The 24,066-nt window shown below is 44.2% G+C and overlaps 2 protein-coding genes across 3 annotated transcripts in view; both read right to left on the reverse strand.

The window, feature by feature from the left end:
- Positions 1–97: 97 nt before the first annotated feature.
- On the reverse strand, positions 98–16,369 carry sntg2 (syntrophin, gamma 2). 2 transcript variants are annotated; one of them, XR_006373101.1, is made up of 20 exons: positions 16,261–16,369; positions 14,832–14,940; positions 14,581–14,752; positions 11,962–12,099; positions 11,827–11,883; positions 11,705–11,762; positions 10,495–10,538; positions 10,198–10,239; positions 9,565–9,652; positions 9,023–9,099; positions 8,142–8,263; positions 6,223–6,352; positions 5,584–5,622; positions 5,357–5,473; positions 5,182–5,253; positions 4,397–4,606; positions 2,033–2,125; positions 1,728–1,838; positions 1,071–1,265; positions 98–583 (listed from the first exon to the last, which is right to left on the reverse strand). XR_006373101.1 is itself a non-coding variant. In XM_044142010.1 (19 exons), the coding sequence occupies exons 3-19, from the start codon at positions 14,629–14,631 to the stop codon at positions 1,140–1,142; spliced, it is 1,575 nt and encodes a 524-aa protein (XP_043997945.1). In that variant the 5' UTR covers positions 14,632–14,752; positions 14,832–14,940; positions 16,261–16,369; the 3' UTR covers positions 98–1,139. The 2 variants fall into 2 exon arrangements, 1 of the variants encoding a protein (XP_043997945.1); XM_044142010.1 differs by having other exon boundaries at positions 98–1,265.
- Positions 16,370–20,147: 3,778 nt separating this feature from the next.
- Positions 20,148–24,066, reverse strand: part of kiaa1109 (KIAA1109 ortholog) — a 57,530-nt gene continuing 53,611 nt past the window's right edge. Inside the window, exons 86-92 of the mRNA XM_044143705.1 lie at positions 23,493–23,710; positions 23,115–23,366; positions 22,833–23,036; positions 21,803–21,997; positions 21,591–21,725; positions 21,334–21,499; positions 20,148–20,878 (exon numbers count right to left, since the gene is read on the reverse strand). Coding sequence (XP_043999640.1) covers positions 20,662–20,878; positions 21,334–21,499; positions 21,591–21,725; positions 21,803–21,997; positions 22,833–23,036; positions 23,115–23,366; positions 23,493–23,710 — 1,387 coding nt within the window. The 3' untranslated portion in view covers positions 20,148–20,661. The remainder of the gene's footprint in view (positions 20,879–21,333; positions 21,500–21,590; positions 21,726–21,802; positions 21,998–22,832; positions 23,037–23,114; positions 23,367–23,492; positions 23,711–24,066) is intronic.

Genomic DNA, 24,066 nt, shown 5'->3' on the forward strand with positions numbered 1-24,066 from the left:
AGTTTGCTTTCTTTATTGAAACGGCAGAAAATATGTGATTTATTGGTGAAAAATTGATTATTAATGAAGCAACAAAAAAATGAACATTAACAAAGTGGAATTTCTTACAAAAGTGTTTAATAATCTGCAGTGAAATAATCTGGAACAAAGTAGAAAAAGAGTCGCTTCGATCGGCCAATCAGACGGAAACATTTCAGCTAAAAACACAAACAGGAAGAAATGGAGACGGATTCCCGTTTGTCTCCCAGCCAGAGGAAGAACAAAATGCAGAATCTTCAGAGAGTTCTAGTTGAGGCGGATCCAGCCGGTTCCGTCTGACCCAAATCAGTCCCAGGAGTTCAGCAACATGAATTGTTTCAGAAAATATGACCAGAATTGAACCCTTCTGGCTTCTTGGCTGGAACTGATGTTTTCCTCCGCCGACGTTTGATCCCGACACAAAGAGTCAGCTTTATTCAGCCTGCTGCCAGACTCAAACAGCTCTGCACCGGCGGCAGCGCGTTCCCGTCAGCTCTGCTCTGCATCATGTTGCTTCCAGTAAAATAAACTCTTTCAGCTGATATAGTCTTTATGATGAATTAATCTAAATGTTTGGAAAAACAATTAAAATGTTTGTTTTATAATCTAAAGAATAAATAAAGCAGCCACTTCCTGTTACAGGTTTTAGTTTACTAATATTAATCAAATTATTTATTATGACAATTATTACACTGTCATTACGTGGTAGTAATAACCTGCAGTTAGATGTTAATAATTCATGTATTATGAAATAATAAACCAGAGTTATTAGTTTATGACGTAACAATCACCAACATTAGACCAGAAGCAGCTGCAGCTTAAAAAGTCTGAATTTTATTGATGAATCAGCATCAAATCAATATTAATGTTCTATTATTTGCTCGCTAGTTATAATTTTATTAAGATATTTCATGATATGACCCAATATTTAGTTTTGTTTCTGCATCTTTATCCCTCGCTGCTGTAACAGGAAGTGCTCTCCGACCCAACCTGAAAATATTCTCTGTCATGTTCCGGTCTGGATAAAAACCATCTATGTGAGGATAATCTACCTTTACAGACGTTTATAGAAAAACATCCAGGAACAGGAACGTGTCTGGTGAGCTACAGGAACAGGAAGTCTAGCTGCTGATGTGCGTGGCGAGGCTCTGGCTGCACAGGAAGCCGGGCTCCAGGGACGCCACCTTGGCAGCGATGAAGGAGTGGATGCAGTGGAGGACCGCCGTCAGGTTGGCAAACTCCAGTTCCTGACAGCAGAAGAAGAATCACAACACAATCAGAACTCAAGATTTTACGTTTTAAATTTAATTTAGTCGCCATTTTTCTTCACAAAATGGAAAAAATTTGACTTTATTTCCATTTGAAACAATAAAATCTTCTAAAACTCTAAGAATCACTTATTTTAATAGTTGAATCATCAAATATCTGTCAATGCGCCCAGGAAAAACCATCTTAGCACTACAGCATAAAAACAGAAATAATAAACATTTATTTGTAAATATGTTTATATAAAGTCTTACAAAAAAGCTAACAGTTAAATAGTAAACCTTTTACTACTACTGTACATTTTGAGTGTTTTACTTCAACAAACCAGTTTAATGTTAATAAAAAAAAATGTTAGCATTTCCAACTATCCTACAGATTAAAATTGTTTATGGAAGTTAATAACTCATTTACTCTAAAACCAGAGAGAAAACAGGCTTTCTTACCTTCATTTCTATTTGGTTGCTGTCAGCGTTCTTAAAGAGTAGCTTGACTCGGGTTTTTCCATCGTCAGATGAGCCTTTCAGCTGAGAGAACTTGTATCTCCACAGAACAGCCTGCAGGAGGAGAGCCAGGTTCAAACAGAACGACTTACAGTTTCACCACCGAGACGCTTTAAAAACCCGGAGGAAAACAACCGGGGGGGACGCTGGTGAACGACTGCTGAGGCGTCAAGGCTGTTCTGTCGCTATAGATACCACAGCCAGGAAATAACATGGCTGGAGGACAGAAGGAAGAGGAAGTGGATTACCTTTGAAGTCACGTCTGAGCAGCTAAACCCGGATCCGAAATCCAGCGTGAAGCTGAGAACGCTCCCCTGGCTGCTGCACATGTAGCTTTTAGACTGAGGAGAAGAAGAAATGGACTGCCATTAACCAACTAACCATTAGCCAGCTAACCACACCGCTAGCTCAGCTAGCACCGCCATTAGCCAGCTAACCACACCGCTAGCCTAGCTAGCACCGCCATTAGCCAGCTAACCACACCGCTAGCCTAGCTAGCAATGCCATTAGCCAGCTAACCACTATACTAGCTCAGCTAGCACCGCCATTAGCCAGCTAACCACACCGCTAGCCTAGCTAGCACCGCCATTAGCCAGCTAACCACACCGCTAGCCTAGCTAGCACCACCATTAGCTAGCTTACAGCTTCACTAGCCCAACTAATGGGGATCTTAAACAGTAAAAGATAAACAATAAACCCCCTGCTGAGCAAAAAACTCCACACATCAACCTAAACTATTTTCAAAGTGCCGACTAATTACACATCTAGTGACTTTTTATCAGTAAAATGACCAGTGACAGATCTTACTTAACTTAAAATAATTATTGAGACTGATTATTACCATCTTGGTCTCAATTATCTTTATTGACTGTGAATTAATTTTAATACTGAAAAACAAACAAATATCCTTCAAATTATTTTAATAAAGATCAAAGAAAGGAGGAAATTCATCCTTCAGATTTATTTTAATTAATTATAGCATTTTATTATCTGTACAGAGACGTAAAACACGAAAATCAAAAAAATGATGTAATTAAGATGTAGATGATTTTCTGTGACGATTCAGGTCAGAAAACCTGAACATGTGTAAGGACTCCTCCGTCTGCCGGCAGAACACAGTAAGAAAAGATCGACTGAAACAGATCCTTACTGGTTATGATATTCAACAAGGAAACATTATATTATTAACAGGCTATAGGACTGGAAAAAAAAAAGAATGTCCTTAAACACCATCATCCAGTGAAACCAGTAAAAACTCTGGCAAGTAACTGGTGAAGAACAAAGTGGAGGTAAAGTCAGAAATATGATAAATCTCATTAATATTTCTGTTCAAACCGATCTGAACGGGTCTGAGACGGCAGCTAGCCAGCAGGGCTACTTCCTCGTTTGATTTCATTTCTTGCGTCGCGGTTTGATTTTGGGCCGCGTCTCCTCGGCTGGAAGACGGTCTGGCTGTTCGGATTCCTCTCTGTGCGTTTCTGCACACACACTCTGAGGAGGCCTGGAGATTTTAATTATGGAGTGCAGTGAGAGCGGCAGGCAGGCAGGAGTCGAGCCATGAAGGAGCAGGAAGCCGCTGCTGCTTCTTACTGTCACCAGGAATGAGACGCTGAGCTGTGACTGTGCTTCACTAATTGGAAAGGATTTAGCAACATTTCCTCTTTAAGGAAATCTGCTTAGCACATTCTGACAGGACTGGATGAGAGTGGGAGCCCAGAAATAAAACCAGGAACACAAACATCTGCTCTCACTCCTGAAGCAGAAAAAGGTTTTTCAGTTAATTGTGTGTTTTTATACCAGCTTCCGTTCAGTGACCAGGAATTGTTGAGGCTTGCTTTGGTTTTGCATCATGCAAACATTTGATTCCTCAGTTCAGCAAGAACTGAGGAATGCAGAATAAATTCATAAAGTTGTCGTCTCATTAAATGCAGAAACATGGAGAACGGCAGAATGAAGCTTCTGACAGATCCGGCTGCAGAACTTCACGTTCTTCCTCAGATTAAAACACTCTGATGGCTGCCAGAGCTGCACGGCAGAACAGACCAGAACCAAACCAGAATGAACCAAACCCAAACCAGAACGGACCAGAACCAAACGGACCAGAAGCAAACCAGAATGAACCAGAACCAAACCAGAACGAACCATCTTAAAACAGTTTCTGTCTGTCCACTCTGCAGGTCATAAACATGTCCAGGGTTAGCTAAAATGCTATGGCTAGCTGGAATGCTAAGGCTAGCTGAAATGCTAAGGATAGGGGGAATGCTAAGGTTAACAGGAATGCTAAGGTGAGCTGGAATGCTAAGGCAAGCTGAAATGCTAAGGTTATCTAAAATGCTAAGGTTAGTGGGAATGCTAAGGCTAGCTGGAATTCTAAGGCTATCTGAAATGCTAAGGATAGCAGAAATGCTAAGGATAGGGGGAATGCTAAGGTTAGCAGGAATGCTAAGGTTATTTGAAATGCTAAGGTGAGCTGGAATGCTAAGATTAGCGGGAATTCTAATGTTAGCCGGAATGGAACAAACGGAACATTTTAGGAAACGTTTGGATCCGTTTCAGGTTGAACTGATTCTGTTTGCTGTCCCGGTCCGCGCCGCCTGCATGCCGGCGCTCACCCCAACTCGTTGCACCTCCAGGAACACGGCCCTCTGGAAGGACTTGTCCCAGGTTGCCAGGTCTGAGGCCAGCTCCACCCTGAAGGTGTGGCTCTGGCCGTGGCCCACCAGGATGCTGAAGCAGAGCGGGTCGCCGTCCGGCTGCTCCGGGGAACCATGCAGACCCAGGAAGAGCCGCGCCTGCAGCCAGCAGTCCTCAGCCAGCCATAGCTGCAGCAGGAGGGGAGAGCATCACCTGATCAATAACCTGATCTATAACCAATAAACTCCCATTATTACTGAATTACATGATTTATTACTTAATTTTTGCCATATTTATAAGACGTCACAGTAAAAACCTAAATATTTAGCTAATATGCAAATTCACTCACCGATAACAGGAAGTGGACTACCAAAATAAAAGCTGGTTCTTCAGAACTTCTTTAGCATCGTTTCTTTTCTTGTTTTCTTATTTCCTGTTATAATAAATAATCCTGTCAAAATAAAACCAGATGAGGCCAGACTGCTGAACCAGACGGTCATCAGTATTCAGTTTCAGCTTTTATTTTGGTAGTCTGCTTTCACTTATTGACAAGGTGAGTTAGCATATTAGCTTTAGCTTGCTATCTAAATGTTTAGCTTGCTAATAAATATTTAGTTTGAAACTGTAACTTTTATAAATAAATGAATAACATGAGGAAAACAAACGTCTCAAAAAATCTGGTTTCAGTTTTTCCACAGAATAGATCCTGATTTACAGATCACAGCGAGAACAGGGAACCCGACTCGGTGCTGATCCGACTCACCTTATGAACCTTGAAAAGAACCTCATAGAGGTTGTATGTAGTTTCAGGTTTTCCCCAGTCGGTGGCGCTGACCTGAGAGAACATCAAAAGGTTCGATGAGCTTCAGAAACAAAAACATTTCTGACCTCCGTCATTTAAGATCCTGAATAGCGTTCCGGCTCGGAGTTCTTGGTACCGGCGGCCGTCTGAAGATATAAAAATATGGCCCTCTCAGTGCCAGGAAACTGAAGGCTAAACTCCTGCAGGGGGCGCTGTTCTCTGGAGACTCACACACCCAGCCCATGTGGACGATCTGAGAAAACAGTAAATACTTTATTACTTTCATCTTAATTAATGAATTTTTAATAATTTGAATATTTAATGACTAAATCCGATCTAATTGGACAGGAAGCAGCTGCTTACCTGATCATCAGAAGAAGATGATTTATTCAGCATTTTAATCTGCAACAGAAACAGACATGAAGTTATCAAAGTGTCTCATTAACAGCTTTTATTTCTAAGATTGTTTTGGTCTCAAAGTAGCGAGGGTCAGCTTCCTGTTCCAACATCTAACCCAAGGAAAGATCAAATCTGAAGAAGATCTGCTGATTTCTGATTAGGTAGGAAAAAGTTTTGAGTGTTTGGCTCCGCCTCTTTTGGGGGCGGAGCCATCGACAGAACAGCCTTAAAGAGGCGGAGCCTTTAATGATTTGTTTCTGTTAAAGGGAGTTGGGTAGCTGTCTCCACCCAGAGAATCTATTTAAGAGCTGCAGGTCATTAAAAGAAGCGCTCCCGTCTCTCCAAAAGCAGCACAACAATTAGATCCTGATTGGCCGTTTAGTAATCACGCTCATGGTGTCACTAATTAGCCGTGAATTAACGAGCTTTTAAACATGGCAGCTGTGAGCAGGATCGTCAGAATAATCAGAGAGAGACGAGGAGCTGCTCGGCACTCGCTAATTATCAACAAGACGAGTCAATGACGATCCATCAGAGCCTGGTTAACAGACACATCAGACCCAACGAGCCGATCTCAGAGCTCCGCCTCCGATCTGGACTCACGCTCTCCTGCGTCAGCTCGCCAATGTTCGCAGCGATCGCCTGCAGCCAGTCCAAACTTTCTGCTGCCGAGCAGAACTGCAGGACGCTGCAGCTGGACGTATCCGGGGAGAACAGCTCGAAGCTGTTGGACCTGGAGGAGGGGTCAGAGGTCAGAGGTCAACAGGAACAAACAGCCGCAGTTAACTTAGTAAACAAGCAGATTTTGATCTAAACGTAATAAAAACATTAAGAAGAAAACGACGAGCCAGCAACTCTGAGCAGAAATAAACCCAAAAGCGTGACCTATGACCTTCATCAGACTACCTGCAGACGCTCCCAAGGTCACGGATGGCCTAGCTAAAGTTCAGGACCCAGCTGGATTTAGTTTCCTCTGTTCCTGTTAAACTCCTCCTACACCAGGTGTCTTCAGCGTCATGGAGGCTGACGCTGTAGCAGTCAGTCTTACGGCAGTAGAGAGGATGCCTCTGACTAAAGATAGTCTTGACACACTAACATCCCGCAGTAACAAGTCCTGGTTGACTCCACCAGCTGTTAGCTCGCTCTACTAATCCACCTTCTTTGCTTTTATTGCCTCCTTTTCCAACTTTGGCTCATAATGACGGTTTGAGCATCGGGATGCTAATCAGCTGCTCCTGGTTGTAGAAATGATCAAACATATCAAAACAACTATCCAAAAGTAAAAACCTAAAATCTTCTTGCTGCATCCTGAACCAGAAGAAAACATTCAACCAATCTGAGCTAACGTAGCAGAGCCGCTACCCCATGCTGCCGCCATTAGTCGAGCTAAGCTAGGAGGAACTGCGACCACCATTCCTATCAGCTGCAAGAGGCTAAGAGAAGAGATTTACCAGCAGGATTAAATTTCTCCAGAGGGCTGATGAGGTCGTCTGAGGGGATCGGGTTCGTTTACAGATGGTGAAACTTTGTGACATTTAATTTGGGTTTTTTCTCGCTGCTGTGACCTCTGACCTCTCAGCAGGCAGAAGGAGGCCATGCAGACAAATAATCTGACAGCTAATTACCCAGACTGCAGCTACTGGAAGCTTCTCGCTGTTTTTTTTTGTTTTTTGTTTTTGTCCCCTCCAGGGGGTCCTTTTTGTGGGCTCTAGTGTCCCTTATACCACAGTAGGCTGACAGGAAGGGGGGAAGGAGAGGGGGGAAAACATGCGGCAAATGTTGTCGGGTCCGGGAATCGAACCAACAACGGCCGCGTCGAGGACTGAGGGCCTCCAAACGTGGGGCGAGCTACCCTCTACGCCACCTCGCTGTTTTTAACAAATCCTCCGAAGTGTCACTGTAGCCGGTTCATTAAAACCACCCGCTCCGGTGGTGGTTTTGGCGCCGACCCGGCGCCAGGCCCAACGGATCTCTGGGGCCGGTTCTGGACAGAACAGGAGGCCTGGCTTCTGTCTGCCAGCAACAACTAAACAAAACCTGGACAGTTAAGGCCCTCAGATTGTTTACATATTCCTCAAATTACAGGACAAAATGGAGCAGCAGAGAATTTTCATTTAGATTTATTGATTAATTCTAAAAATATGAACAGCTGCAGTTTTTTATGTGCATCTTTCGTTTGTTTTAAGAGCTGTAAACTCAGTATTTCAGGTTTTCTTTCGTCTGCTTTAGTTTAAATACGGATTAGATTAGATTATCATTATAGTGAGGATTTTATCATCCATGTCGACCCTGATAGCTAATAATGTAGCATTGATGCTAACATATCTGGGTGTTAACTGGAAGCTCCTCTGTTGGGATAGCGATGGCTGAAATAAATCCATCAGAATTGGATCGTAATCACACAGCGTCTGCATCTCAGAGTGGCTGCTCTGACCTTTGAACCCATTCTGTCTCTGCATCAGCGTCAGAGAGTCAAACAATGAACCGACTCTGACCCCCAGAGGTCAACGGCATAGCCGTACCTCAGCTTATCGCTCCCGGCTCGTCGTCTGGAGACTCTGGCCATCCGCAGCGGCAGGCAGACGGCGTCCAGCCAGCGCTTCTCGTACTTTGGCTCATTAGCTGAGGGCGAAGGGGGCGGAGCCTGAGGGGAAACAGAACAACCAATCAGCTTCCAGTCCAAACCATCATCACTAACTCGTTATTATTGCTTACTGCAGGGTGGAAAACAGTCTATACAATAACACTGGAGAAACTTCAAATATTAAATTAAATCAGTTTATTATGTTTAAAGTTTATCTGGCCACACTAATAATATTTCTCTTTTTCCTTTAATGCGTGTCACCTGATTGGCTGCTGAAGCAGGTAATTACAGCTTTAAGTTCACTCTGAGCTCAGCAGAATTTTCACAGACTGTAACAAATGATGGCAGCCAAACCCTGAAAGATTATCATTATGATCAAACTATAATCATCTGCAGCTCGTATTTACAGACTGATCCGGTTGAAACAGTTCGCTGCAGGGAGGCAGATGCAGAACGATAAACAGTCTGGAGGCTCAACATTACCGATTAGCAATTAGCCGTTAGAAGTTAGCCACTAGCGATTAGCAATTAGCCGTTAGCGGTTCTGCTGGCTGGAGCCTGCTGACCTCAGCTCTGTGCTGATGAACAGATCGTTTCACATCGTCTGAAGAGCCGACAGCTAACAGGAAATCCTTGATCTGACCTGCTGTAGTCTCACAATCATTTCAGGGATTTATGGATTCATAACAGGGAGACAAAATGTTCCAGCGGCGCCACGAGCTGGACTCGGGTCGTACTCTGAAACCTTGGGAGGTTCTGCTCCAGCAGTTGGCAGCGGACCGCTAACAGGACCGCTACGCTAACTCTGAGGTCCCTCACCGTGTTGTTCCCGTTCAGATGGAAGCCGCTGTCAAAGAGCGGAGAGGAGACCCGGTTCTGGTCCAGCCCAGGAGAACCTGGGCAAGAAAACAAGAGAATCAGAGGAAATTTCACCAAAATACAACAAAAACAGCAAAGATAAATCCTGGAGCGAAGTTCTGGTCCAACCTGCCTTCATCTCCAACAACGTCAAGCTAAAAGTCACTGTGCAGAACCACAGCAGCCATTTTAAGGCTGGACTACAGAATAAAATTAATCACTTTCAGAACCAAGAAAATCCCAACATGCTGATAAACATGGCTGCTGGTTCTGGACCTCGCTCTAGAACCCCAAAGTGTCTTCAGTCAGAGGCCACTTCAGAACCGCTGTAACACAGACCTCTACAGGAGAGCCTTTCACTAAAAACTTGGATAATCTGAATTTCAATGTTTCATCAATTATTGAATTTGATCAAATTCTAAAGTTTCCTTCATCTGATCCGGATCAGAACGCCAAACTCAGACTGAGGGAGGAAGAGGAGAGGACGACCAATCAGGCGTTACCGAGCGGCAGCTTCAGGAAGGACGGGACTTCGCTCAGGTAGCGGACGGTGATGGTGACCTCATCACCCGCAGTTCTCAGCAGGTGAACCTGCCGGAAGAAACACACCTGTCAGGTGAGACGGAGAAAACCTTCATCTGCAGCAGCAACGTCAAAAACCGGTTAGGAACCAGTTCAAAACCAGTTCAAAACCAGTTCAAAACCAGTTAGGAACGAGTTCAAATCCAGTCAGAGAATCAGAGGGAAGTAAATGAGCAGCTCTCATGGCGGCTATTCAGAGAAACGCTCATCAGCTGCAAGAGGAGCGAGAACAGATGTTATGATGATGGTGGTGATGAAGATGCTGAACTGAACCAAATGAACTGAAACATCTGGAGGAGATCCATCAGAACTAGGTGAGCTTCCTGGTTATGGTTAAATTATTTTAAACATGCCAAAAACAAAATCCTGATTCTCATTTTCTACGCTTCAGAATCAGTTTAAAAATTAAAAACAAATGTCAGCCTCCATTTTGTACGTAGGCCAAAATCACTTTTAGTCACTTTTTTTTAATTTATTAAAGAAATAATGTGAATATGATTATTAGCCATTATTATTATTGCTTGGTGGACAGAAACAGTAGAAATCAAACTTACCACTTCCTGGTGGGTGCAATGCTCCACGTTAATGCCGTTAACCTGCAGGAGAAACAGAGAGCAGTCGGCCATGTTGGAGGAGTTACAGTCAGTTTACCTGCAAACTGAATGAGATGAAACCATGATTTTTTGGACAAAGAAACGTTTCCAGGTACAGAGCGACTGACGGATCTCCAGTTAGTTTCTGATGACGAACAACATGTAGAGAAAAACGTCCAACTAAAGCAAATCATCATCCACCGCTTCCCGTCAGACTACAGGAAACGGGCGAGGTGAAGCAGGAAGTGATGTACTGACCTGCAGCACGGCGTCCCCGACGAACAGTTTCCCCGTCTGATCGGCTGTGGGTAAAAGGTCGGAGGTTAACGTAGCGGTTAGCTAACGATAATGATATGAAGCAGTCTGTCGGAGGTTCTGGTCCGGTTCTGGGTCAGTACCGGTATCTAATAGTTTGAACCCACAGAACCTTTCCACAGAGCACATTAACGCCACTCACCGTTACTATGGCAACTCTGTACAGCTGACTGCCTGTTCTACCGCAGCAGACAGCCTGGCTAATCAACCGCTGCTTTAGTAGAAAATCATTTAGTCATTTTTAGAATCATTTAAAGCATGTTTACATTTAAAGTTTGGTATTTTACCAGCAGATGTTTATTCTGAATAAAAACATTAATAAAGAAATTAATCAAGATTTAAAATCAGAGCTGGTGGATGAAAAATCACAAAACACAAAAACAGAAAAACCTTCAGACCTGCAAAAAAAACTAACTTACAGAAGAAAAGAGAATAAAACTAAATACACCCCTAAAACTAAGTACACCCCTAAAACTAAGTACACCCCTAAAACTAAATACACCCCTAAAACTAAGTACACCCCTAAAACTAAATACACCCCTAAAACTAAATACACTCCTAAAACTAAATACACCCCTAAAACTAAATACACCCCTAAAACTAAGTACACCCCTAAAACTAAATACACCCCTAAAACTAAGTACACCCCTAAAACTAAATACACTCCTAAAACTAAATACACCCCTAAAACTAAATACACCCCTAAAACTAAGTACACCCCTACCGCTCCCATTTAGGGAGAATTCTAATAAAATGCCCTGATTCATTTATTGTTAATTCTGGTTAAGAACCAGTTCTACTGGAATACTCAGGTGTCCCAAAGGTCAAAAGTCACAACACCAAAACTGAATTACTGCTTGGAAGGAGGGAAACCTTTTCTGTCTAGAAACAAAATGACTGTTGGACTGAGGTTAGCAAATACAGACTACAGAGACAATGAGACACGTGATGGTAGGGTTTGTCTTGGCACATTGGAATAAATCTACAACAGAATGACTGGAAACCAAATGGCCTAGTCAAAGTCCAGGCCTTTAACTCCGCAGAGTGAAAGTTGTCCTCTAGGAATTAATCTTTTCCTCTCTGTGATTCTGAAATGGTTTTACTTTCTGAACATTTCTTTCACCCAGCAGATTAAAACCAAACCTTTTCTTACCGACTTGGTCCTTGAAGATCTTTGAAATGACGACAGGAACGTTGTGCTCCGCTCCGCCCTGCAGAGCCAACAGGAAGGCGTTAGCGTTAGCTACAGAGCTAGCTGGGTGACCTTCAACTCACCTTGATGCTGAGGCCTAGACCGCCAGCCGCCTGTCGTCTCAGGACTACAGCTCTGTGCTTTAGAAACGGGGAGTTTTTATTGGCAGACGGATTTTTTTCAGCAGGAAGTGAGAGCACAGCGGCAGGTGAACTTACGTTGGCTTTGGGTTCAGAGCTGTTGGTGCAGACCACGTCCAGCTTCTGGATGGTCAGAGTGTCTCTGCTCAGCCGCAGGCAGACGTCGAAGCTGTCGCCGTTCTCGCCGCTGCACAGCAACGCCACTCCAGATCGGCTCTGGAGAAAATCAGGAAAACAAACATTTAGCTCCAGGACGACCGGAAGATTCTGCCGGTTTGGGTTCTGGACCTAAAGAACGTTTCATTGATACTAAAATAAGTATAAATTCACTGATATTATTTAGCTTTCCTTCCATGAAGCAACGGCAACATCGCTCAGAATCAGCAGCATCCTGATGCTTCAATGGTCAACAGCAACCATCATTATGAAGGTTTGTGCTGCAGCCTGGTGGTTTTTGTTTTCTGTTTGGGTTCATTCACATTTTGACTCATGAGAAGTTTAGTTCCAGCAAAGGTTAGCAGGGTCATCGTCACGGCAACGTGAGTCACCAAACAGACCTATGATGTTTTTGATGTGAGAGGTCAAAACATCCTGAGCAAAATGAATAATAAGAGAATCAAAGCTGCTCTTAAAGTCGACTTTATGCAGCAGAGAGGAGCGCTGGAGGAGAAGCATTAAAAACTCACACACACACACACACACACACACAGCAGGGTGCAAACTCAAACAGAGATCACATCAGTCAAACATCGCATGGCGTTTCCCTCCGTGACTCTATGAATCTAAAACACTTCAAAACGAAATCCAAACTTCATTAAAAGTTAAAGGATAAAGTTTTTAATGTCCTGAAGGCAAAACAAAAGAAACATTTAAATAATTAACCAGCTTAGTTTTCTAGAAGAAGCAAAGCGGCACCAGCAGGGGGTGCTGGCTGGGCTAAGGACCAGAGCCACTTCTGAAGGTCGGAGGTCAGCGCTTCTCCTCATCAAGCTGAAAACTGTTTGACCCGACAGACGCTGAGGATTCTGACCGGGATCAAAGTACCAACTAGGTTCTGCACGTCTGCCGATTATCAGATCATTCCTGGTTTCCATGGAGACGGTCGGTGGCAGACTCTCGGGCGTTTGTTAGCATAAAAACGTCTAATTTCCCGAATGAAGATTTTTCTGCTGGTGAAAATGTGTTCATGCAAAGGAAACATGAATCCAGATAATGCAGCAGAGCTCTCCGTTCCCAATTATTTACCTCCATATTAGAGCCTGCTGAGTCAACGCACACACACACACACCGACACAGACACACACACACACACGGACACAGACACACACACACACACGGACACAGACACACACACACAACACACACAGACAGATCGGCTTCGTGAACTCAGCCTGCCTGCATCAAGGAATAAACACCAATAAATGTTTATCTGGTTGATAATAATGGAGTAAAAATTGAATCTGAACTGAGTTAGATTCAGGATTATTTTATCTAAACCAGATTTAATTCAGAACCAGGAGGGAAGAGCGACTCTTCTAGGAACACCTGTCTAAATGTTTATTTACACTGAATCAGCCAATCGCACGGCAGCAACTCACTGTATAATAAACCTAGTAATCATTGATGTTTGTGTGTCCAACCTGAGGGTCGGGGGCCAGTTCTGGCCCGCCAAGACTTTGTTTTTTTACATAAAGACTCTAAAAAAATTATTTTCTGAAAGATCAACTCAGAGCAGCAAAGAAGTCAAAACTGAACAAAAGATGAAACCTTTTACGTTTAACAGTTTGAGCTTCACCTGTAATAAAATCTATTAATCATTTTTAGATCCAGATATTAATCAGCTAATTAATTAATCCCAGATCAGTCCTACACTCTGCCGCAAGCAATAAGGAATGCTCTTATTGGATTTTACATAACATGTTTATGTTCTTACTTAAAAACAAGTTTGTTTATTTGCATTTTATATATTTATAATATGGCTTGTCCAGGGTGAACCCGCCTCTCGCCGGAACGTAGCTGGAGAGGAACCAGCAACCCTCCCGACCCCATTAGGGACAACAGAAAATGGATGGATGGATGGATATTTATAATATTGTAGAAAATAAACTTAACTGTTTTTAAAACTGTCAATAATCAATACTGAAATAATTAGCTGAAGCCCGAAATGCTATGTTAATAAAAACTCGTCCGTTTCAGGTGTTCATTACTATTATGGATCCAGCAGCAGGTCCAGGTTCTGGACCCGCCCGGAACCCAACGCGGCAACTTCCTCAGAGTGTATGAATAATTCTGAGCCTGAATGGGTCAAAGAAAATCCGGAAAAAAAATTTACTGGTCCCAAAAAGTTCGAAAAGGTCAATAATAACCCGGAACGGGGTACGGTTAAACCATTATTATTAATAATATGAATTGCCCTCAGCAGGGAAACATCTGCCAACGCATTTCCGAGCCGAACCGTTCTGCTGGTTCGGCTGGACCGGGAGCGGCTCCGGGTTAAAGCCCTGTGTCGGTTCCGGTGGTTCCGACACTAAAACCCCAGAAACCGGCTCAGTCAGAGGGAAGTCCGGCCGGCTCTTTCTGGGTACCGGACCTTCATCAGAACCGTTCTCTTTTTGAACAACCCGTCCGTAACCAGAACCAGAGCTGGACCTCCGCGGAAGTTTCGCCGGGAACCGGGACCGAGCAGCGGGTTCTTACCGGAGTTGGCACCGGGAGGCTGGCGGGTCTCCGGCTCCCGGTCCCGCTCATCTCCCCGGGCTTCCTCAGCTCGGTGAACCGCGCGGCGGCTGCTGCCCGGCGTCCCGATCAGCGGCGCGGCGGGGCGGCATGCCCGGAGGCTCGGCGCGGATCCGGGAAGCGGAGGCTGGGTCTGCAAGAGGAAGAGGAGGAGGAGGAAGAGCTGCTGCTGCTCCGGCCGACAGGGCTCCTCTGCTGCTCAGGACGCCCACCTGCGGCCCGCAGCCTCTTGTTGACCCATCCTGCGTCAGAGCGCATTAACCCGTTCAACGGCTGCTCGCTGCAGGAGGTCCAATCAGAGTCCCTGTCTTCTCATCGATCCTTATGACGACATAAAACCGGAGATCAATAAAAACAAAGTTGATCAGAGGCGGTTCGAGGCGGCAGACGGCTCCTGTTAGAAGCCCCTCATGTTGACCCTCCCTGTCCTGAGTGGCGACCCACCACCCTGTCAGAGTGGCAACTACCTCTGCTGCTTTTTCCTTCCACTCAACTTTCACCAAATATTGTGTTTTTCTGAGATATTCTCTGTGAGCCAAAATAAAAACTCAGAGATTGTTTTCTGGTCACCCCTGTCCCTAATGGGGTCAGGAGGGTTGCTGGTTCCTCTCCAGCTACGTTCTGGGCGAGAGGCGGGTTCACCCTGGACAGGTCGCCAGTCTGTCGCAGGGGAACACAGAGACATACAGGACACACAACCATTCACACACACACTCACACCATAGGGAGAATTTAGAGAGACCTAAAACTGAAATATCTTCTCAGTTAAATCAGAAACAGCTGATGGGATTTTTAGACGTCTGGAACAAACAGGAAGAGAAGACGACAAAGTGACGCTCTTTAGATGATGCAAGATGACTGTAATTTTATAACTTAAAACAAATTTTTGTTTTAACAAGATATGAAACTGATTTTAAATGAGGAACTGTGTTTCAAATAATTCTGTTCCTGAATTTTGGCAGTTGAAAGCTTCTGTACAAAATGACAACAAAGGCTTGAATTATTTCTCTTCATCTGTGATGAATCTAGATAAATAATTCTTTCTTCCAATTCGTTGAACTTTTTCACTTTATTCTATTTTTTTATCTCTATATTTTACACATTTATTTCCTCCTGGGGATTACTTTATGAAATCCGTTTTTGTTTTTTGTTCCAGTTTACAGAGAAAAGCCTGATAAATCCAACCCGTCCTCCAGGTTTGGAGTTTTTCTCCAGGTTTGTGTTGCTGAATTCATCTCGGCTCCGTCTGAATCTCCTTGGTGAAGGTTCTAGATATTTAGCTAGATAAATATTTAGATCCAAACCAAATATCCAGCAAACTAACTGAATATGAAGTTTGACGCTAAATATTGAGCACCGTTTGGGTCAGTTATTACCCAGTTAATCTGAAAAAAATCTCCAGATCAGACCTGTACTGATCCGATTCTGCTGAACTCAACATATTGATCTCAGGATTTTTACCTCAAGATGGATAACCCCAAATGATCAAACACTTGCTAAAGAAACTTTAAGAAGTAACATGTTTAAGTGGTTAAATAAAAATCAGCAGAATTATATTATTTTCGGTCCATCTCTTCTCTGCTGATCTCCAGATAATTGCTTCTCGCATTGCAGCTCGGAGAACTCCAGGTAGCGCTTTACCTGTTCTCACCGACATCAGGAGACAAGATGGCCGCCAGCGATCTGGGTCAATCAAGCCTTCATCAGCGACTCAGCACCGCAGGACTCCATCCGCCGTGATCTCTGATAACTGCAAATGGATGGAGATTTTCCACAGAAGCGGTTATAGATTATATTTAAAGCTACCAACAAGAACAGAGTCAGTCTGATTAGCAGCTTCTGCTGTACAAACACCGCAGAACGCAAGCTAGCCAAAAATCATAGTTCTGATTCAGCTATAGCTGGCTCTGAGCTAAACATTCAGCTAGCTCTGAGCTAAACATTCAGCTAGCTCTGAGCTAAACATTCACCTAGCTCTGAGCTACATATTCAGCTAGCTCTGAGCTAAACATTCAGCTAGCTCTGAGCTAAACATTCAGCTAGCTCTGAGCTAAACATTCAGCTAGCTCTGAGCTAAACATTCAGCTAGCTCTGAGATAAATATTCAGCTAGCTCTGAGATAAATTTCAGCTTGTAATCAATGTTCTTAGGCACCAGAGGGAAAAAGTAACACCATGATGAGCTCAGAGGTTCAAACCGATGAATAGAGGATGGATGCTCTCTGCTGAAATTTCTTTCTGTCTTCGATGTTTTTTCTGTTTTTTCGGTTGAGAAAGAGTTGTTTCACCTGCCATTCAAAGTAGTCTTAAAAGTTTGTCTGTTACTCTGCAGCTCATGTGACCAAACCAGACGATGAGATGAAAAGTTAACATTGTCTTCTACACAAGCTCTAGTTGGGTGACCCCAAGATCACTGGGTCTCCTTAAGAGATAGAGTCTCTGAAAACATTTGCTAAAAATTTTGCTAGTGTTTTCAGCAGAGTTGAGCTGACTCTCCGGGAATGACCCAAGGTATTTAATATTTGCCTCAATTTCAACAGGTTGGCCATCAAGAGAAACTGGAACCACTTTGAGGTCTTGTTTAGGTCATTTAATTAGCTCTACATCCTTAAGAAAATGAAAAAATAAAAAATAAATAATAAGGCCTTGTGCGATTCTGATTTAGTAATGTAATTATATTAGTTGTGTTACCACCCCCACGTCACTAAAGGCGGTAGCAAGCCCGAAAAGATCCGATTTAGAAGTATACAGAAAGCTACAGAATTTGTTAAAAACTGTGAGCTGCGCTTAAGTAAAGAAAAGAGAGAAGTTCAAAGACATGCAGAGAGTTCCACTTCTTCCTAAAGATGAAGATATATCACAGATATCAAAAGAAAATAAAAACGGGAGCTCGGGAATAATATAAGAAATCGCGCCCCCTTCACTTCCGGAGTACAATTGTCCCATTTCCAAATAAGGTATGAGACTGACAGTGGTCCGTCCCCGCCCCTTTCTGTTTGCTGCTGCGAGGTCCTTCTCTCCTAAATCCTGAGCTGCTGCCATGGCAACCTCAATCTGCGCAATGGAAACCAGAGAACCAGATTGATGAATGAGCTACCGGTCTTCGGGTTTGCTTCAACCGAACCACACGTGGAAATATCCTTAAAGATAATGACATTCCGAGCAGCTAGCGGCTAATCCGCTCAGCCGCTTTGTTTAAGTCCACTTTTAATTCCAGGTGAAGGAGCTGAAGTGGAACGAGCAATTAGAAACTCCATCAGGAAGAAGCCGCAGAGTTCAGCTGAGGCCCGGATCAGCACCGCTGCTGTCCGACTTTCTCTAACGCATCGTTAGCACAGCCAAGGCCTTCATTACCCGATATGACGAAGACGCAAAGAAAACTGTTAGTCTTGCTGTCCAAACCCACAGAATGTTCAGAACCAAAGCAACAGAAAACATTCCTAACAAGTGGAAATCTTGAAGGAGAGAAAATCACAATGGAAATCCGGCAGGAAAACGAACTGCAATCCCGCTCAGAGCGGACACCACAGAAAAATATTGGAGGTAGTTAAAATTAAACTGCTAAACAGAAGTACTGGAAAGCTAGAGCTAAACGGCTGAACACGAAGAAAATTTATCGGAAGCTCACGCCAAACCACTAACAAAAACAATTGCTGAAACTAACTAAAACACAGAAATTTATCTGAAGCTAATGCTAAGCACAAAAAATACAGCTGAAAAAAAAGCCTAAAGCTAAACCTAAAAAATAAGCGGACGCTATTGCTAAACATTCACAAAAGTAGCTGAAGCTAGCACAGTAAACACAACAGAAATAGCAGAAGCTAATGCTAACCATTAAGTTTACCATCTCATCTCCTGTGACTGATGTGAGACTCGCTAACAGGAAAGTCCTCAGTTTCTGAATCTGATAGATTTTATTACTTTAAAGTTGTATGAACGGGATTAGCAAACTGAAAGACATCTGACGAGACAAAGTTTATAAGTCATGGACACACAACAGGTCTAAAAGGCTCAAAAATGGCGGCCGTCCTAAACGACGATGAAGTGGCTGAGTGGAAATGTAAAAATATATTTTATGCTTATATCAACGAGATCTTTTGCAGTAGTAACTTTATGTCTCATTTAGTTCAGATGTTGTGAGTGAGTAGATCAAAAACCTATGTTATAACGTAACCTTCTGAATAATTTTCTGTGATTATTACTATATTAAACCATCATTATTATTTTAATAAAAAGACTGTCGTCCTGACCTCCGCAGCTTTCTTTCTGGTTCTTCTATAATTCAGGGCCAGGTGATCGAGCTGTGCGCCTCTAACGCCCCCTGCTGGTCAGCAGCTCAGCTTTCATGTTTAGATGCTTTTGCAGCGTTCCAAGAAGGAGAAGAAATAAAAGCGATGCGCTGCAGTGATATGCAAATGAGACACTTCAAAGCGGAGCAGCTGGAGGGATGAAAACCAAACCCGATGCCTCCTTCCGCCTTCACACGGCGGGAGTCGCCGGCGGCCTCCGGTGGCGCAGCTGGAAGCTTAGAGCGGACACCACAGAGAGGCAGCGGCCATGTTCAGGGCGCCGGGCCAGAAACGGGCCAGGACCGGGCAAGTTAATCTAAATTACGAAGTAAATCTGGGATGATTCCCTTTCCTCATCTTTGTTTCCAACTGATCTAAGACTCCTTTCAAGATCTGCTCCAACGTCCCCTCCACCCCCAAATTGGTCGTTACCATGGAAACAAATCTTTCACCAAGCGGTGACCTGTGGTGATGAAGATGTGCTGGTTTCATTGGTCCAGAAAACACTGAGGTCTGAAAGGTTCAGTGGGTTTGGTGGTCAATTTCCCTTTGGGATCAAGAAAGTGTTTTGAATTTGAATCAGGCTGCGTGGCAAAAGTTCTACTACATTAATGGTTCTTAATGCTATTTAAAACTATGAATGTACCAGAATTCTTGATAATTCTGGTACACAAAAGGCTAGCATTAGCCTATGTAAGGCTAACACTAGCAAGTAAGTAAAATTTTATTTATGTAGCACCTTTCAAGACAAAGATCACAAAGTCCTTCAAGCAAAATAGACTATCCAAAGCTAAAACTAGCTTATATGTGCTAATAACCAGCAGATAAAGAAGGCTGTCCAGTGGGTGACTAGCTTAAGCATGTTAGCCACAAGCCTCTCCAAAGCTAATGCAAGTGAGTAGGCTCCTTTTCATTGGCCAGCGCTGGTTGCTCTGTTACTGGTGCCGGCCTATCACTAGTCAGATCAGTAGCTAGCTTAGGAATGGATGTAGCCTCCTGCTATGTGGTTGTAGCCACCGCTAGGTGTTAGTTAATGTTAGCGCCATAGCCATGATCTGAAGGAGGTCAGTAGGAGGTCCATCCGGTCCACTAGAAGGACCAGAACTTTGTTGGAGAAACGTTTAAACCTGAACAACCTGGAGAGCCTGGGGAACCTGGAGAATCTGGAGAACCTGGAAAATCTGGAGAATTGTCCCAAACTGAGGGGACCTGAGGAGGAAATCACTTCTTGGATTCATCCTGAATGGAAATGGTTTTATTACGTTAAGAAATCAACACACTTAAGAAACGGATCTATGTACATTGGTTCTACTGCGGATTAAAAAACGGACCAAGCTACAACACCAGAATCACGTAGCGTTCCCACATCTCATAAATAAAGAATTAAAACAATCATGGTGAGGTCTGAGGAGCAACTGCTGATGGTCACTATCCTACATGAAGCATGCCTGATCGTCTTCCATGGGAAACAAAGAAAAGGCCAAGGTGTGTTTACATGAACTAGACCGTCCATCAGGTTGATGATGCTAGCAGCAGCAGCGTGGTTCTGGATGAAGAGTGGTCAGAGTAATCAGTCCGGATGGGTCCCAGTTCAATTCCAGTTGGATCCCTGTAGTATCTCTGCTGGATCTCCCAGTTGGGTATTGGTTTGTTCCTGTGGGTCCCAGTTACATCTCAGCTAGGTCTCTGTTGGGTTCCAGCCGAATCTCCCAGTTAGATCCCGTTTGGTTTCCAGTTGGGTCCCAGTCTCTCCCTCAGTGCTCCTCTTTGTCCCGCCCCTTCCTGTCTTTCTCGTCCTGCAGGGCGGCGCCCAACTTCTTGATCAGAACCGACAGAACCTTGTCCAGCGGGTCCATGATGCCGCGCTGCAGCCACTTGGGGATGGTGGTGCGGGCGTGGTGGAAGCCCAGCTTCTGCAGGATGTAGTCCACCCCGACCGGGTCGATCTTCCTGCCGGTCCAGGAGATCAACCTGGAAACACAAACAAGATGGCCGCCCTCAGCACAAAAATGACCTGAAATACATTTTATTATTAATAGAAGCTGTAAAAAACAGATTTTTGACTTTAGAGAATGATTCACGTTTATTTTATTACTTATTTTTTAACTTAATGCATTTATTTTCACTATTTAAATCATTTTGTAATGTTATTAGTTTAATATTACTAAAATGTTTATTTTATTCATTTTCTAATAATTTTTACATGACTAATTTATTTTTATTGTTTGCTTGTTTTTTACTAAATTTATTTATTTTCATTATTATTCATGTATAATAATAATAATCATAATAATAATATCAGCTTCAGTTTTTTAATCAGGCTGTAATTTCAGGTTTTGCTGTTATTTTCTCCTCTGCTGAGTCGTGAGCCGGACTTCGGTTCTGGATTATTCTGGATTATCGTGGCGGTGGGGGCGGGGCCTCACCTGAGGGTGGGCTCCAGGTGCCAGGTGTTGCACATGAACTCCCTCCAGTCCACGGCGGTGTAGTTGACGGTGTCGTCGCGTTCGCTCTGCGCGGCGCTGTCGTCCTGCGGCGCCGTGGGGCTCTTCTGGCCCTGCCGGGCGACCAGCAGCCGCGGGGCGAAGAGCGCTGAGGAAGAGGAGGAGACATTCTTCATCAGCCAATCGGAGCTCCAGGTTTCAGACTGAAGCTGGTCGCCACGGTAACCAGGTGAGCTCACCTTTCTCCTTCTCCTTCAGGTAGGCGGACACCAGGTCGTGCAGGAACATGATGAGCTCTGCGTCCATGGTAACGCAGATGTGGTCTGTGAACTCCGTCACCATGCTGCACTCCACCTTCGGCTTACCGCCGGTGTCTGCAACAGAGACAGGAACCGGGTCAGAACTGGAGCAGAACCCAGAGCGGAACTGGGTCAGAACACCGGCAGCCCACCGCTCAGTGTCGGCTCGTCGGCGTCCTGCACATGGATGGACTTGAAGTCCAGTTGCATTCTGGGTAGGGCGAAGATGGTCTCGGTCTCGTGGTCGTAGGCGTGCGAACCCCGGAAGCTGCTGAGCAGGCTGGAGGTCCGCGCCGCCTCGCCGTTCTGCTCGCTGCTGGAGTCCACGTTACGCAGCAGGTTCAGCTCTGCAGCACAGAGGTCAAAGGTCACAGACACGCTCTGCAGAACGAAGCCCTCAGATTATTTTCATCTGGCTGATCAAACATTTCTCACATGGATTATTAAACAGAAATGGAGCCTTTGCTGAACAAACACAAAGTTTTATTGTGATTTAGGAAAACATTCAGCAAAGTTTCTGCTGCTTTGATTCTTCATGTTTAATAAACTTCAATAATAACTTTAATAAACTTCAATAACTTTAATAAGCTTCAATAATAACTGTAATAAGCTTTAATAAACTTTCATAAGTTTTAATAAACTTTTGCTTCCCTCTAAACTTTGTGTTCTTGTCTGACAGAATTTAAATATTTCTGTTCTGGTTTTGTCCATTTTATTTTTCTTTTTTCATGTGAAGTTAAAAATAACTATAAACCAAAAAATATTTTTAAACTGAAATCACCAAAATGCTGTGAGGTAATCAACAATAAATGAAGCATTAATTATTTTTATAAAGTAATCAGATGTTCCTGCCAGAACGTCAGATGATTTTTAAAAATCATTTTTATTGTTAAATGAAGAAAACTGTAATAATTTTTAATCTGTTTTGATCTGAATCTAAAAACTCTTCCTGAAATGTTTTAATCCAGCATCCAGTTGTTACCATGACAACAGAGAGACTCTAGGAAGCTTGGAGAAAGACGATGACTTGGTGTTTCTAACAGTTTTACGATGAAACTCAAAGTTTTGTCCTGATTTTTCTCTTTCTTCTGGAGTCGTTGTCGGGCCGTAAATAAACCAGTCCAGGGGCCACAAACGGCCCTGGCGCCTCACCTTGAACCCGCTCTGTTCTGTGGACGGTACCTTTGTTCCGCATGGCGGTGACGTAGTTGAACCACTCCTTCACCGTGGCGACGCCGTGCGGCGGGTTCTCGTGGCGACCGCGCGTGATCTTGGTGATGGTCGCCATGGGACTCTCCAGGGCGCCGCACGGCTTCGTTACCATGGTGTTGTGTCCAAGATGGAAGTCCAGTGTCTGCACGATGTAGGTGGAGTCGTCTCTGGAGCCTGCAGCCAGACAGGAAGCGAGTCAGTCAGGCAGGAAGTGGTTAGCGGCCAATTGGGCGGCAGAAGCCCCTCCCTCACCGTCCTCCCAGATCTTCTGCGCCTCGGTCCAGAAGGCGATGTTGGGCTCCTCCAGGTGGAACAGGGCCCAGGACTTGGACCGGAAGTTGGGCCCGTGGAAGCAGGCCAGCGTCGTGTGGTTGCCATGGAGACTCATGGAGCCGCCGAGCTGCACGGCGTCTTCGGGGAGTGGCGTCTGGAAGAGGGAGATGTGGCAGCCGGCGACAACCTTCAGCACGCCGGGCCAGTGGCGGTGATGGGCGGCGTCCACATCTGATGGGAGACAGGAGGAGATTACCCTAATCTGACAATCTGCGCTAATCTGCTGCTGGCTGTTAATCTGAAACACCAGCCCTCAGGTCCCATGCAGTGAGCCGTGCGCCCCGCGGTGGTCCTTACAGAGCTCCGCAGCTCCTTTCTCGGCGCTGATGACGGGCGTTTTGGGGGGCAGGTAGGGCCCGGGGCCCCAGGTGGACAGCGCCCGCTTGCTGGTGTCGAACTGCTGGGTGAAAAACTCCTGGAGCTTCATGCCGATCTTGATGAGATCAGGCGTTGTGGAGCGAGAGATGATGACCTGGAAGACGTCCCACTGCAAGTCTCCGTGCACAAAGATCTCACTGGAGGATGGAGACAGATGAGTCACTACGCACTCTTTACCTGGACTAACCTCCAGCTGTTAAAATGAGTGACAACAGCTTTTATTTTTTATTATTTTCAGACTTTAAACTGTTTAGAGGTTCAGTTTATTAAATTTAACCCACAGTCTGAAGAAAAAGTGAAGATGATTCACTCTGATGTCTATTTTTACACTAAACAGTAAAAATATTTACTTCAACTTCTTCACTTTCGACTTTTTAACATTTTGCACAAAATTTCAAACAATAATATTTGATAATCAGAAGAAATTAAAACATTTTGTATAACCGTAAAAAGGTTTGCTTTATTTCTTTTCTGCGAACTAAAGTTACTATTA

Source organism: Gambusia affinis, linkage group LG16, assembly GCF_019740435.1.
Source record: "Gambusia affinis linkage group LG16, SWU_Gaff_1.0, whole genome shotgun sequence".
NCBI lineage: Eukaryota > Metazoa > Chordata > Actinopteri > Cyprinodontiformes > Poeciliidae > Gambusia > Gambusia affinis.